The sequence below is a fragment of the Osmerus mordax genome, chromosome 6, assembly GCF_038355195.1.
Source record: "Osmerus mordax isolate fOsmMor3 chromosome 6, fOsmMor3.pri, whole genome shotgun sequence".
Classification (NCBI taxonomy): domain Eukaryota; kingdom Metazoa; phylum Chordata; class Actinopteri; order Osmeriformes; family Osmeridae; genus Osmerus; species Osmerus mordax.
In genome coordinates, this window is record NC_090055.1 from 163897 (window position 1) to 179293 (window position 15397).

The window sequence follows — 15397 nt, forward strand, 5'->3', positions numbered from 1 at the left end:
CAGAGTCCCCTCTACGGGAGTGTTTTGGATTGGATTTTAAGATTTTTGACCATATTTGTCTTCCCTTTTTGTCCGGCCCATAACTCTGCCTAGAAAGGCCCTACATGCCCCAAACTTGGTCTGGTCTGCTCATCAGAGTCCCCTCTACGGGCGTGTTTTGGATTGTATTTAAAAAACAAAATTGACCATATTTGTCTTCCCTTTTTGTCCGGCCCATAACTCTGCCTAGAAAGCCCCTACATGCCCCAAACTTGGTCTGGTCTGCTCATCAGAGTCCCCTCTACGGGCGTGTTTTGGATTGGATTTTAATATTTTTGACCATATTTGTCTTCCCTTTTTGTCCAGCCCATAACTCTGCCTAGAAAGGCCATACATGCCCCAAACTTGGTCTGGTCTGCTTATCAGGGTCCCCTCTACGGGCGTGTTTTGGATTGTATTTAAAAAAAATTTGACCATATTTGTCTTCCCTTTTTGTCCGGCCCATAACTCTGCCTAGAAGTGCCATACATGCCCCAAACTTGGTCTGGTCTGCTCATCAGAGTCCCCTCTACGGGCGTGTTTTGGATTGGATTTTTTTTTTTTTTACCATAACCCAAACTTGGTCTGGTCTGCTCATCAGAGTCCCTCTGATGAGCAGAGGGGCTCTGCAGAGGGGCGTGTTTTGGATTGGGCAAATATGTCAAAACAGTAAACGCACTAAACAGTACAAGCAGTAGCCTACAGCTGCTGACTGTTAGCACAGCCACATAGCCAATCTTTTCTTCATACTAGTCTGTTTGAAACGATCAAAAACATGTTGTCCCTTTTGCTGCAGTAACTCAGTCCATCTAGGTCTGGCGTAGACCTCCCTCTTGCTATTAACTAATTTTTTAAATAAAATTGAGCTTGGAGAAATTCCTCAACTACGTGATATTTCATTTTGAGTTGCATTTTGCAGGGATTAAGCTTACAATGTAGCTGGTGTAATGACGTTACATGTCCAGTAATATCTCGATTTTAATTGGTCCATGTTTGATACGTAACGTAGGTGATTACTGGCATAACATATTTACGTGCAAAGGCACAGCAGAGTTGTGCTTTTCAACGTACATGTTGAAGAATACAGGATCGCTTAAAAAAAAAAAAATTACGTTTGAATTTTGGCAGGCTATGCAGTGCCTACCTTGCCTATGCAGACTGCACGTCACTGCCCACAACTGCTGAACAACGCCTACACACAGTGCTTGTCTTATCCACCACTCTCTCGCCTGTACTACTGTAACTAAAATGGGAAACTTAAAAAGGCCAGCGGGTCCTCTATCTCTCGTGGGTTGCCACCACTCGCCATACTCGTCCTTAGTGCTGCTAGCTAGCCTATCTCTGATTCACGGCGGCGCCAATCAGAGCTTCAGATTAGATGTCCCTAAAGAACACGAGTATCTAACAGTATTTCTGCATTACATTAATTAATTTGCATGCAAGTTTTATTTATTTTTATACCGTGTATTCTCCGTGTAATTTCATGCACCGAACTGTGACGCCCGTACCGTACGGTTCGGTACGAATACATGTACCGTTCCACCCCTAGTGGGAACAGGAAGTGTTACTGTTGTCGGAACAGGAAGTGTTAGTGTTTGTGTTGTCGGAAGCGGAAGTGTTAGTGTTTGTGTTGTGTCGGAACAGGAAGTGTTATTGTTCGTGTTGTGTCATATGGTAACAAATCTCAAAATCCAATCTAAAACACGCCCGTAGAGGGGGCTCTGATGAGCAGACCAGACCATATTTACAGTTTTTTTCAAATGCTTACACACATTTTTTTTTACTTGTCCTCTTTTTTTCAAAACTTACCACACAAATCCAACAACTGCACACACAAAATGCCTCACTTCTGTTGCAAAATTACAGTTTTTCTCGATTGGTTACACACATTTTCTGAATGCATACCTCATACTCTCAGAACTCTACACACAAATCAAAAAAACACACACACAATGGGCAAAACCCCTCACTTCTCCTGCAAAATTAAACTTAACATTCAAAACAATGTTATTTAATCTCAAAATGGTATTTTGTTTTCAAATGACAAACACAAACCATCATATGAATAGACATTTATAAGAACCATTTGAACACTGATGTGCTCAATGGAAAACACTATGATGAATGGAAAACACACATTCATTCATCATAGTGAGTTAGGCCTTTTTTTGTTCAGTGTTACACTTACTACAGACAGTACATACATAAGTGTGTTGTAAAATATTTGAGAATATTGTTTTTATACTCGGAACACAGAAATACATGGTAACAAATATATTTTATGTATTTTTCCCAGAAAAACAATGTACACAGTGTACATCCCAACAAACACAAAGTTGCACATACAGTGGTCTACATACAAAACAACATAATAATTTACTGTATAGTGTATACAGTTACATTATTATTATTTTCTTTGTATTTGCCGTAATGTTATGGCGTTATTTTCTAGGACCATGTTCATGATTTCAGTTTCCTGTTCAGGAGACAGAAGATGTTCCCGACCACCTTGTGTTGGTAATCTTTCAGTTCTGCCAAACAAATAGTAAAATACTGTAAATACTGTGTTGGAATACAAAGTAGGAATACATTTTCCAAATACTTGAAACATACTTTATTTTTTACAGTCCTACAGAACAGTCCACAGGCAATACTGTACTACTGTACTCATTGAGTACTGTATTGATATTCAGTAGGCCTACTGCAATTTTGTAGTGAGAGTAGATTTCTTACCTATTCTCATTTCGGAAAGTCCGGATGATGGATGCTACAGTGTACCTGCTCAAATTTGGCTGTACTCTTTGCCCAGCCTCCCTCATTGTTAGACCATGGTTGACCACATGGTCAACCAAAGCGGCGGCTCGGATCTCATCAGAGATTATGGTCCTTGGCCTTCCTCATCCTCGTCCTCCCCGTCCTCCTCCTCTTACTCTCACTCCTCTGCCTCTGCCTCTGTTTCCAATGTTGGCATCCATTGCTCAAAAACAGAAGAGGTCACCTGTTGCCCTTTTATGCTAAAGCTCTGATTGCTTATTGTAAAACTGTGTGACAGGTGTTTGTCCATGCGATGAGTCAGTGTGCGTATTTGAATGGCAGTGTGTTCTTTGTGAAAACAAAAGATTTTCTTCATGAAAATTGTGCCAAATGCAGAGAATTGTGTGTAGTGTTTTGAAAAAAGTGTGTGTTAGAACTGCAATTTGAGTTTAAAGCAGGAATTGTGCTTGTAGTGTAGCACAATTGGTTCATGGGGTTGGTGCATGAGTTACATGTTGTGGTCATTGTGTCTCAAGTACCAGTATTTGTGTGTAAACAATGGAGAAAAACTGTAAGCACTGCATTCAAAATATACAAACTTGTCTCAAAAGCACACATTTGTCTCATGTTGAAAAACACTTTTGCCATTATATTACATTTTTGGATATAAATCATAAGCACACAGTTATTCAAAACCTAAAGCTCTTTGTTCATTTGCTCCTTTGTACATTCCTGTACAAGATTGAAAGTAAATGGCAGAGATGATGAAAAATTCATGGTAAACACGAAAACAAGATTGAAACTTATTTTTTTACGATAAGCATTTGTGGTTGTGAATACAGTATTACACAGTACAAAAGAAAGTGTAGTAGGACAGAAACCAAACCTAATTTTGAAAAAGGTGATTATTGAAAGATGTGTCTGTTTGTGCCATGAACTGTAGCATACAGCAATATATACTATTTTGTACAATATTGTCAGAATGTCTTCTTACAGTCACTGTACTGTTGCACGGCATGATACAGCAATCCACCAGACTGTGACCAATCATGCAGTGCACTGCAGTCAATGGATGCATGGGTGCTAAAATATACGTTTGTGTATAGTATACCGTGTGTGGTGCTGAAACAGCTATTAATTGTGTACATTAGAACATGTGTATATTACAGTATATTGTTACATACCTGCTATCTTTCTACAGTAAAGGTTCAAATGATACCCACCACTGTAAATCAACAAAAATTAGGCTATTTATAGGCCTATTCTAAAGCCATGAATGGTTGGTGTTGAGTAAAGCAATGAGTGTTTGCACATGTGAGGAGTTAGTGTAAGGCACTGATGAATTAGTGTGGCATTTTGATTGGTTGTGTTTGTAAAAGGAAATCAAGATGCTTCCTGTTAGAATTTTTTGTTTTATGTGGAGAATTGTGTGTTGTGTTTTGCAAAAAGTGTTTTATGAAATTGAAAACTGAGTCAAAAGCCCAAAATGTGCGTATGGTTTTGCAGATTTGAGGTGCGGTTCTGATGTTTGAGTGTCAGGTTTCAGAAATTGTGTGAAAAGTAAGGAATTTTGGTGTAAGCATTGCTTTTACAGTTTTTTTTCAAACTTTCTTACCTAATTTTCACAATTGTTAACACATGTTTCTCAAAACTGCACACACAAAACTGAAAACCTTGCACACCCCTAACCCACAATGCTAAACCTGACACTCCCTTTGCAAGATGACTCTTTGGCATCAAATCTCTTACCTGTTCACAAAATGGAACTCGTGTTCTCATTTGGTACGCACAGCCATATTTTCAAATGACACACACATACCATTCATAACAGTACACACAACTAAGCATTTGCTGCACACTACCAAGCATTCACAGCACACTGATGTGCAAAATTGAAAACACAATTATAGAAATGGAACACACCATATGAATGACAATGGATCTAGAGAATGAGTCATTCCTCCTTTTGTAAAATGTCTCAGTGTAGGCCTACTTTTCTTTTTTTTCGGTACACACAGTGAACAGGCTGACGGTCTGGACGTTCCTGAATGTGGCATGGTCAGCCAGGATCCTAGTTTGTATTTGTCAGAGTGTGATAGTGTTGTTCTCACAAACCATACTTACAATTTCAGTCTCCTGTTTGGCTGTGAAAGTGTGTGTTCTTCCTTCACGGTGGGGTTCTTTTTCAGTCCTGCAAAATACAAATACTGTGAGCACACTGTATTCTATTGATATGCAGTATTACAGTACACAAGGCAAATAGATTTTGTACCTCTTCTCCATCCTGAAGATTCTAATGATGGCAGCAACTGTGAAGCGGCTGAGATTTGGTTGGACCCTCTGGCCAGCCTCCCTCATGCTCAAACCATGGTTGAGCACATGGTCTACCACAGTGGCCCGAATCTCATTAGAGACGACCGTTCTCCTTCTTTCTCTTTCTCCTCCTCCTTCTTCTTGTCCTTGTCCTCCTCTTCATCTTTGTCCTCCTCCTACTCTTCCTTCTCTCTGTCCTCCTACTCCTCCTCCCCCTTGTCCCCTCCTTCTTGTCCTCCGCTTCCTCCTCATCCTCTCACTCTTACCCCTCTCCTTCTCTGGTTGTCAATATGTTCTAAGTTCTCCATTGTTTACCAAACAAAACAGAGGCCCAAGGCCCTTTTTATGCTGCAGTCCTGATTGCAAATTGCTCACCAGACCTGAGTGTTTAGAGATTTGAATAGTTGTGTGTTGTAGGTTGATACTTTGAGATTTTACTTGAGAAGTGTGTACAACAACTGAACATTGTGTGTAGTGTTTTGACAACAAGGTGATGTGTAATTGACATCAGTGTCTAAACAAGGAAAGTCAGAGTCTAATGCAGATAAGGGAGTGTGAAGCAGTACCAAATTGGGTCGAACAATTGGTACATGAAGTGAATGTTGTCAAATTTGTGCTTTCTGTGTGTTAACAATTGTTAAAAACTGTAATTCCTGCCAAAACATTTTGAAGCCCTATACTCTTACACTAATAATTATCAATTGTAGCATTAATGGAAAAAAAACTAAAAAGCTACTTGAGAAAGAGGCAGACAGAAGGGTTGCATTATGCATTTGAAGGTTATACTGTCAAACTGACTGAAGAACGAAATAAGGACGTGAAAAAATGAAGATAGTGTGGCTCATTGGCTGGTCAATTCCCATGATGCAAGGCGGTAAATAGTGTTAAAGCTTTCGGGAGCTTACTTGAAACCAAGGGTATGTGAATACTGCGCAACCTGCAACAATGGCAGCCAGATCACCCAGAGTCCCATAAATGTAATATTTTCGGCTGAAATAATTGATTAAAAAATTACGACTGTCTTGTTTTGTGCTCTACAAAGTCCTGTACATATGTATTATTTGCAACCATGTTCTTAATTTAAACGTTTTTAAAATCGCTAGTTTGCTCCGCTAACGTTACATTGCTTATTTGCACAACAGTCCCGCATTTATCTGATTAGCTTTGAAAAGACTCCATGCATGTCTACATGCAATTAGCAGCGAATTTCGTTATCAGTGCATAACGCTACTTGCTTTGTAGACATCGATATACGTAACCAAGTGTTGTCTCATTTCATAGGGCTATGTAGCCCTTACCCCTCAGTTTCGAGGGACAAGGGCCAGGGGTAAACTACGGGGTAGAGGTATGACAGATTATTAGGATTCGGCCAAATAGTGGATGGCTGGCGACAGGCATGACGATTACATAACGATCTTTTAATAACCTATTATCAGCCACGTTTCGCAAGGAAGGCTCCATAGCTCAGTGGTTAGAGCACTGGTCTTGTAAACCAGGGGTCGCGAGTTCAATTCTCGCTGGGGCCTTGGAAAAAATATCATTTATTTTGATCCGCAACATGAAATCTGTAGTTACATCAATGATCAATCTAATATAGATATAGTTCAATATTGAGTATAATGGAAACAACTATATAATTGCACACAAGCAGCAAAATGAATCATTCAGACCAAGGCATTTTATTAATGTGTTTCTGTTGCCAATGAATCTAGACTCTCAATCTAGACTCTCAATAACCAGTAGTCGTATAATTAAAATCCAATAGGGATTCATCAGTCATCCAGTTGTCCCTTAATTTAGATAAGAATGTAATCTTGCTGACTCTCAATTCTTGCCACTTTCCTTTTTAACATTGGTTATTGAGTCCGTTCAGTTGAAACATCCGCCAGGGCTGTGTCGTCAGCTGTCGCCAATGTAAGGTCACTTGGTAATACGTTTTTCCACATTTAAATTTAGTTATCTTGTAAAACACCTGGAAAGATGTCAAGAAGGGAAGCTCAGCGTGGTGAACTGGTGGAACCTGCTGTCCTTGTTGGATGAGAGATGTCCCTTCAGTCACCATATTACCAGCTGTTTTACATTATTCTTGGTCAGCTGGAGTGGTCTAGGGCAACAGTGGGGATAGTGTAGAAAATAATGTATTAGTTCTCAAGATCCATATGTAAATAAACCCATTACCTAACCCTAACCTCTGGTGGATTCTCCTCAGCTGCTTTCCACAACTCCAAGGTGCCTCGACAAACATGCCAGCCTTCGACAGCGTTATTAAACAAGTGTAGAACGTAGGAGCTAAGGACCTACGAACTCAGGTAAGGACCACACTTCCTGTACAAATCACTTCTCCGTCCAATAGCAGCACAGCCTCTCTCTCCTTTTCAGAGCAGCCCACCACATAAACATCACACATGCACACATCACAGTCACACACACACACATCACACTCACCAGGACAATCATGAGGAAATGGCACACAACATCACAGTAAACAACAGGTACTTCACAGTTAGAGTGGAGAGGTTAGGGTTAGAGAGTGTGCAATCACAACTGCTTTTACAATGTAACTGTCGCAATAAATGACCTAACAGTACTTACTCTGTGCCAATGTGCAAAGTACCCCCGTCAGAATCAAATACATCCTATACCGGTTTATGATAACTGTATCTGACATACTATTGTAGGCTGGAAGCTACCCTGCCACCAGCCCAATTAAGCTAAAAACTTGAGTTGCTTGAAAGGTTTCATGTTTTTCACGACAATGAAGTTTCAGTGGTTCACACCTCATGGTGTGACCTAATTTTTTATGCCGGTTGGTTGTTTCTGGTAACTGTTAATGGTGGGGTGTAATAGGGAACGTAGACCATTGTTATCTCCTTTTGTGTCTTCTTTATTCTAGGAATGCAGAAGATGCACTGCCTCTCTATGTAATACCTTGTGACATGGGTGTGGTTTTGTATTTAGTTATACAACTCTGTTAATAGATAGCCCAAGCAGGTTGGGCTCCATAGCTCAGTGGTTAGAGCACTGGTCTTGTAAACCAGGGGTCGCGAGTTCAATTCTCGCTGGGGCCTGTCACTCATTTTTGTGTTAGTAGATCTATGCCAGTTGGCCAGTGACATATGTTGATTCCCATAAAGTTTAATGTCAACTGTTAAACCCAGCAAACATATGTGTCGCGATGATTTCTCTTGGACAAGATTTTATTCAACTAAATAATGTGTATGATCCAACAGGACATGAGGCATTTAAACACTGGGAATGCTGAATACATGAAACATGACAACTGCATGTTGCACGCTACACAAGGGTCGTTCAAAAATTCAAACAAATCAGTTCCAAATGATATCTTCTCATGCGTCAGATGGGGAATGTACAAGTCTTACTATGATGCCTGGAAGGCTCTTTGTATTGACAAAGGCACTCCATGAGTCCATGCTGTCAAACACAGTTTATCCCTATCTACGTCTCCCTCTTCTCAGAATACCATCACAACGAGAAACGGTCCTTGAGCACTGATGAAGTGCCAGGCCTTTGGATTGGAGGTGGATGAGCTGGTCCCAGATCAGGTCGTAGCGAGAGTTGTCAGGGCACAACGCAGGTGGCCTTTCGGAGCGCCAGGTAGCCAGTGACCACGTCAGTAGGGAGCAGGCGGATGTAGGAGAACTCCTCAGAGGATGTGAACCGCAGCTTGGTCTGAGGGTCTGTGTAGTTAGCCTGCAGAAACATACAGGTCAAAACAGCTCTGTTGTTCTATCAACCTATATAATTAACAATATAAGGTCTTGGCCCAACGTGTTTACGGTTAGGTGTAGTTAGGGTTAGGTGTAGTTACTAACAGGGAGTCCAGAGATGTCTGAGTATTTCTTGGCTGGTTTGAAGGAAGGAGGAGCATCAATGCTGTAGTCTGTGAAAACATTAGTGGATCAAAACCAGACAGTTAGCTTTGGACAAGGCGCACACATTAAAGAGGGTGAGAGACTCACAGTTGGGATCATTCATATTCCAGGGTAACGTCCGTTCCACAGCCAGGATTTGTTTTAGATTTTTCCATGTTCGGTTCTTTTTCCCTGCTGCTGCACCGCCAATCCCTGAATGCTGCAGAACAAAGTAGGTGATCGGAATAAGACTTCACGTATTGGATCTCACCTTGATTATTAAACTTGTTAACATTAAAATGTCTTTAAAAATGTTGTTCCTTTTACCGTAAAATTGGGATCTTTAAAAGTTAGGGGAATGGTAACGGGCTCCGTGGTGGTCGGTACAGCCACGTCTACCGCACTCGGTGCTTTCCCCTCGGATTGTGCCTCCATTGCTACAATCTAGGATTAAAACATTTTTAATTACGACTGGAGGAAACGTCAGTTGTTAATCTTAAACTGAACGATATACCTGTGTCTTGGAACAAAAAATATATTTTAACGTAAAATGTAATTACTGTAAATACAATCTGTAGATATCCATCAGCCTTGTTATCGTTCACCTCCTCTGTAGCCTCCTTCACCTCAAGGGCTAGACGTGTGTAAAGTTTACATAACTACAAGCTAGCTCGAACAATGGTGCATTGTTTAGACATTTGTAGATAGCTTCACCTGAAAGTACCTGTGCTTGTGCTGGAGTTGTAACATGTGGTGCTTTTCTTTTTTTGCTGTTGTTGCCACTGGCCTGCGTTGCTGGGGAGGTTGCAGGACTGGTTGGCCGTTTCTTCCCTCGGAACGTTACGGGACTAGCAGCAACCACACTCTGGGCTCGAGCTGCTGGTGTGGTCGTTGCAGTTACTGCCCCGGCTCTGCTCACTGTAGGAACAGTGTGCTGCGAAGCCATGTCTGTGTAAATGGGTTAAATTGGGCGTTTAAGATGTGATCCGTAAGCAGTTATCAAAAAACTGTTAACCAGGTTATGGCCAACACACGTATCAAACTGGTAAATATACGTTTGACCCGGAAATTGAATAGATGAACGCCTACAATGTGGCGTCATCTCCCGCTGACAAAATTAGAACGATAGATTATTCTTTAAAATATTAGAGGAGATAATATTACTGTACAAACTGTTAAGGAAAAATATACTGAACAATAATTTTGTATGGAGAAATAGCTCATAAAAAATCTAATTAAAAAAGAAACTCAAGATCAGGAAGGTATAAATGTTCTTCATTTGAATAGTCTACTTCTAATATTGTTTTTGAAACCAGATGGATAAAAAAAGGTAAGTATATAATTTGGAATATCAGCACAAACTTGGCTATTGATAGGGTTGGAGTTACTGAATTACTATTGAAATGCAATTTTGCTTTGCTTTGCAATTCTGATTTCCAAAAGCAACCATTGCTATCCTGGTGAGATAGCATACTTATTCTGCTCATAAGTGTCTGATTTTGAACAATTGAAATGATAAGATTTATTTAAAAAAAATTATGGGTGGACAATGGAATTTTGTTGGTAAAGCAGTTATTCTATGAGAGTGTACAGGTGTTTGGGTAACACAGATATTTTAAACAAATATGGGATACCAGTGACAATAAAATAACATGCTGTTGGTTAGGGTTAGGCTGTTGTGTTTGATGCTTTACCTGCTGAGAAGTTCCAGTGTTCGTTGGAAACATTGTTTTGCTGGATGAAAGATGGAGTCAAGATCATTGACAAATAAAAGGTAGTGTGACATAAATGTTTAGTTTTTCTAGATAAAAGGGGGTGTTTTCTAGATAAAAGCTAAATGATCACAGGCTGTGTGAACAGCATTGAGTATAGGAAGAAGTGCCTGCAGTATTCTCCCTGGAACAGGGAGTGTATCTGTAAATATACTTTGAGCCTTGTTCAACAGAGAAGAACAAAGTGAATGAGCAAACAGTGATGCACTGGAATGTGAAAGAGCAGTTATGAAGAGGGAACGTCCTATGGGTTTGTGTTTGCGTATTTAATAAGAGTGTTTAGTTTGTCCATGTAGCCGGTGCGTATCGGTGAAACTCACTCCTCAGGTATGTAACAGGCCACCCGCGTCAGCAAATTGCTAGCTTTTTGTTGGCGTAGTTGGTAGTGGTGGCGCTTGGGAAGCCAGAGGTGGTAAGTTCTAACCCAGTGCGGGACGATTTGCCCGATACCTCTGACGGAGCTTGCAAGACCACGTCTGTTACATCCACAGTAAATGTAACTGCATAGATCCAGTGAGAGTAGGACCATGCAGCACATACCTCAAGGCTGAGCACACATTTATCAGAACACTAAAGTAAACATCTAACCTGCTATCAAGGGCTGGTGTTGTAATACCCTTTTAAAGAACGGAGGGCCAGATAATCTTCCATAGATGATTGGTGTTGATAAAGATTAGAGAACCACCCAGTGCCCAAGGAGATACATGCGTACACTGTAATTATACAAACTATCAACTTTTCACAAACAGCCTGCAAGCAAAAGCCTCCAGCACATCAGTTCACTCCAGAACTCCTGGGAGAAGCCTGTCTTTTACACAGCACACAGAGGCCTGTCATTTATACAGCACACAGAGGCCTGTCATTTACATAGCACACAGTAGAGACCTGTCATTTACACAGCACACAGTAGAGACCTGTCATTTACACAGCACACAGTAGAGACCTGTCATTTACACAGCACACAGTAGAGACCTGTCATTTACACAGCACACAGTAGAGGCCTGTCATTTACACAGCACACAGTAGAGGCCTGTCATTTACACAGCACACAGTAGAGGCCTGTCCATTACGTGTTTTTTTGTCCTGTCAAGCTCTGTTTTGGAACTGGGGTGAACGTGTGGGGATGTTTACCGGGGAAACTGCTGATTCAGAGGAGGGCCTCTCCTGACGTCTCATCCATATTTCAGCAGCCGGCTGCTGCCACGAGTTCCACATAAATAAAGTATTTCTGGAGACCTTTGCAGCTCAATTTCAAGCAGGTATTAATGTTTTATGAGCGGAGTTCAACTGTGTGCTGTAACTGTGAGGTATTACACCTCAGCAGTCTTTATAAACACATCACCTGTCACACTACAAACGGGAACAACACAATTGTATATTTTGTTTTAAAATAATCATCCTGTTGAAGCATCATCCACATGCTGGGAATATCCACAGCCCCAGGGTTCTCTTGGCCCAAGACCCCTACTCCCGCTTCCCACACGTGTCACCTGTGCTGCCCACACGTGTGTCACTTGTGCTAAATGGTTTTTGTTTTAATCATATGTATAAGAGGGATGTGCCACACAGCATATATGCAGTCATTTTCCCCAAAGGTTGTAATTGACGTTTTGATGATATAACAGATAGGGTTTAGTGTTCTGCTGTAGTCAGTCCCTCTGGAGAGTGCCTCCCATCCAGAAGTCTGACATATTGACATATTGAGTGTCAGGGTGGCATCGACTGGCATCAGATGTGTGTGAAACACATAATGGATGTGTATGTGTGTGTTTTGGATGCTGTTGTGTGTGGTGTGGTTTTATATCAGATAGTGTGAATTATTGTGTATGACACTATAGTTGTGTAAGTGTAAGAGACAGAGACATCATTATTGTGTGTGTGTGTGTGTGTGTGTGTGTATGTGTACGTCCTTGCCCTGGGAGTATAGAGCAGGCTCAGAAGATCATATTTCACACTTAACTCTGCCTTTAACCCATATCAGTAGTGTGCTCTGAGGAAGACACATCTGGCCTACACAGAGCTGTACACTGCATCGGGGAGGGTATGACAAGTGGTAGAAATTTGTTCACAGATTTAAAAAAAACTAGAATTGTATGGTTTGAAAGACTGAAAATCTGTTATTAATTCTCAAACTACATTTCATTAAGGCAATTCTGTGATACAGGGCTCTCAAGTGTCACGCATTGAGCGTGACAGTGACTCATTTCGGTTTTTTGTCACGCCCTTCCGCCACACATTGTATTTCTCACGCCGAAATTTTTTTTTTATAATATATTTAATATGCCGCAGCACCCAACCAAAATTCCTCTGACCGCGCCGCTCTCACTATGGAACCGGCAGGAATCAAGCGCTCTCCCCAGGAGTTCTTAGTCGAGCCTGCCACTTATCAGCCAATCAAAAAAAAGAAAGGGTCTATACAATAGCCAATCGGAAAATAGCACTATTGTATCTGGGTAAGATTTAATGCAACAACCAATGGAAAAAAAGCATATCCTCTAATTTTTCGTGATTCTGCTACGTCTTCTGAAAGTTTTGTTCACCTACAAAGCAAACCACTGGAGCTCGAGCATCACTTTGAGCACAGTCATGATCTCCTGTTTTACTGTTACAACATATTCACAACTTGTTTGACACAAACAATGACAACTTGACTGCTGTTAGAAAATGTTTACCAGATAATTAACATCAGTTTTTCATAACCAACAGTGTCTTAACCAACAGTTTTACAGCCTGTTCACTGACAACACCTGCTCAGAACAAGTAGTTAATAGATGGAGCCAGTGTGTATCGGTGAAACTCACTCCTCAGGTATGTAATAGGCCACCTGCATCAATAGATTTCTAGCTTTTCGTTGGCGTAGTTGGTAGTGGTGGCGCTTAGGATGTCAGAAGTGGCAGGTTCTAACCCAGTGCGGGACGAACATAGGCCCGATACCTCTGACGGAGTCTGCAATAACTCATCTGTTATATATAATTGGCCTAGTTTTATTTTCGTTATCACACGATGACTGACATATTGTCACATTATAAACATCTATTTCCAAATAGGCGTTATCATTTTATTAGCACTAAATACATTTAAGTGTTTTGCATAGTCGATGTTATAGGTCACTTTTAAAATAATGTCATTTTATAAGCGTTTATGAGGTTTATGAGCGTACAGACAGATAGTTGACCAGATTATATGAAGTCAAAATAATGAAGATTATCATCGGTGTAGTCGTACATCCTCACACGAACATCACATAAATCATGCTTAGCGAAAATTTGAATATATTTGATATGGTCGTTATGGCTAGAACCCTATGGATCACCAGAGACTATGCAGGTCTTCTGTATTTCTTCCGGGTTGGGTCTGCAGAGGGAGGGTAGTATGGGATGTGGCTCTGATCTCAACCGACAGCAGTCAACGCTCGCGCAGCCCCGACCGTCGTAAACGGCCGCACGGAGATCTCTTCTACCAAACAGCGCGGCACGGAATATCTCCTTGGCGACGGATAGGGACAGTAAAATATATTTTCAATGGACGCCATCTCGTATGACATATTTTGACCCAGTTACGCTGTCCCCTTCGCTGTCTCTCACTGTGGAAAATCATCACTCTTCTCGGATTAATTTTTGAGGTACGGTATCAGTTGACTCTTGATCTCAGAACAGAAAAGCTTCGATTGGAGGACCACTCCATACCATAGTACGTAGCTAGCTAGTCTAGCTAGATCACGACAATACGTTTCATCACGACCAGCAGACACATTGGTTAGTGTCACTGCTTTTGCTGGTAAATCGAGTTCCAGTTTTCTTCGTTGCAATACTGTCTGTACAGTACTGAAGAAGGTTTGGTTCGCTGCTGTTGGCAGAGAGGGCGACAGCAGCTACATTTTGTGACGTTGTAGCACCGTTATAGCTTGTTGGCTAGCTAACGGTATTACCGTACATCTAACGACGTTAGTGAAATGTACACTGGTACCGTTTGCTGCCGGGCCACTTATTCTGCAAACAACGTCATCCTACACGGGCACGACAACAGCGGGATCATCTATCTTTCGAACTAGCTTTTGGTCCTTAATAAGGAAGCTTAGCTAGTTGTTACTTAAATCATCAGCAAATCTATGGGAATGTATACAAGCCTACTTCGTCAACTCTAAAATGAGTTGGCTTGAGGAACCTAATAGTCATCACAAAGTCTGTGTACTAGTAGCGAATGCTGTCGACGTGGTCGCGAAGCAGATACATTTCTTGAATTCAAGCTGTCTTGAGCTACGAGTTACTGTCCTTATAGGTCTCGAAACACAGACATATGCTTCTCCAGAAATGCAGTTTCATAAGCCAAGTGACGTGAACTTAAAGAATTCAATGGCAATAACTTTAATGTTGCACCTAAACTTTCTGTTCCAATGACATTTTTGTCTGGAGCTTGTCAAATAGGGTGGGTGTAAATGTTGGGTCTGTCTGGCATCCGTCACCACCCTGTATGTTAGCCTTGGTACCATCATCGACTAGCATCGTACAAGTCACCGCAGTGAAGGTGTTTTGATTAAGGCGTGTGTCTCTTTGGCCTCTGGAACATATTTCACTCATAGCAGTTGTATACATAGTAAAATAGTTGGTCTGGCTGTTTGAGCCATATCCATAACTATAACATGCATTACCACTCCAGGTCTTTCTCCCT

The 15397-nt window shown here is 41.1% G+C and overlaps 2 protein-coding genes and 2 non-coding genes across 5 annotated transcripts in view; 3 read left to right on the top strand and 1 right to left on the bottom strand.

The window, feature by feature from the left end:
* The first annotated feature begins 6538 nt into the window (after positions 1–6538).
* trnat-ugu (transfer RNA threonine (anticodon UGU)) lies at positions 6539–6611 on the top strand. Its single transcript has one exon. It is a non-coding gene; the product is annotated as a tRNA-Thr (tRNA).
* A 1341-nt stretch (positions 6612–7952) lies between these two features.
* ino80c (INO80 complex subunit C) lies at positions 7953–9977 on the bottom strand. Its single transcript, XM_067238441.1, has 5 exons — positions 9682–9977; positions 9285–9401; positions 9066–9177; positions 8919–8986; positions 7953–8796 (listed from the first exon to the last, which is right to left on the bottom strand). The coding sequence occupies exons 1-5, from the start codon at positions 9901–9903 to the stop codon at positions 8665–8667; spliced, it is 651 nt and encodes a 216-aa protein (XP_067094542.1). The 5' UTR covers positions 9904–9977; the 3' UTR covers positions 7953–8664.
* On the top strand, positions 8081–8153 carry trnat-ugu (transfer RNA threonine (anticodon UGU)). The gene has a single exon. It is a non-coding gene; the product is annotated as a tRNA-Thr (tRNA).
* Positions 9978–13394: 3417 nt separating the features above from the next.
* Positions 13395–15397, top strand: part of galnt1 (UDP-N-acetyl-alpha-D-galactosamine:polypeptide N-acetylgalactosaminyltransferase 1) — a 33156-nt gene continuing 31153 nt past the window's right edge. For both annotated transcript variants that reach the window (XR_010876749.1, XM_067237877.1), the window contains exon 1: positions 13395–14351. The gene's annotated coding sequence lies outside the window, so the exon portion shown is untranslated. The remainder of the gene's footprint in view (positions 14352–15397) is intronic.

Excerpts from the sequence above, each read along its gene's own strand:
- ino80c (XM_067238441.1), bottom strand. The coding sequence starts at position 9,903 with ATGGCTTCGCAGCACACTGTTCCTACAGTGAGCAGAGCCGGGGCAGTA. Across the intron at positions 9,402-9,681 it reads CAACTCCAGCACAAGCACAG|ATTGTAGCAATGGAGGCACA; the intron begins GTACTTTCAGGT and ends TTTTAATCCTAG. Across the intron at positions 9,178-9,284 it reads TTAAAGATCCCAATTTTACG|CATTCAGGGATTGGCGGTGC; the intron begins GTAAAAGGAACA and ends TTTGTTCTGCAG.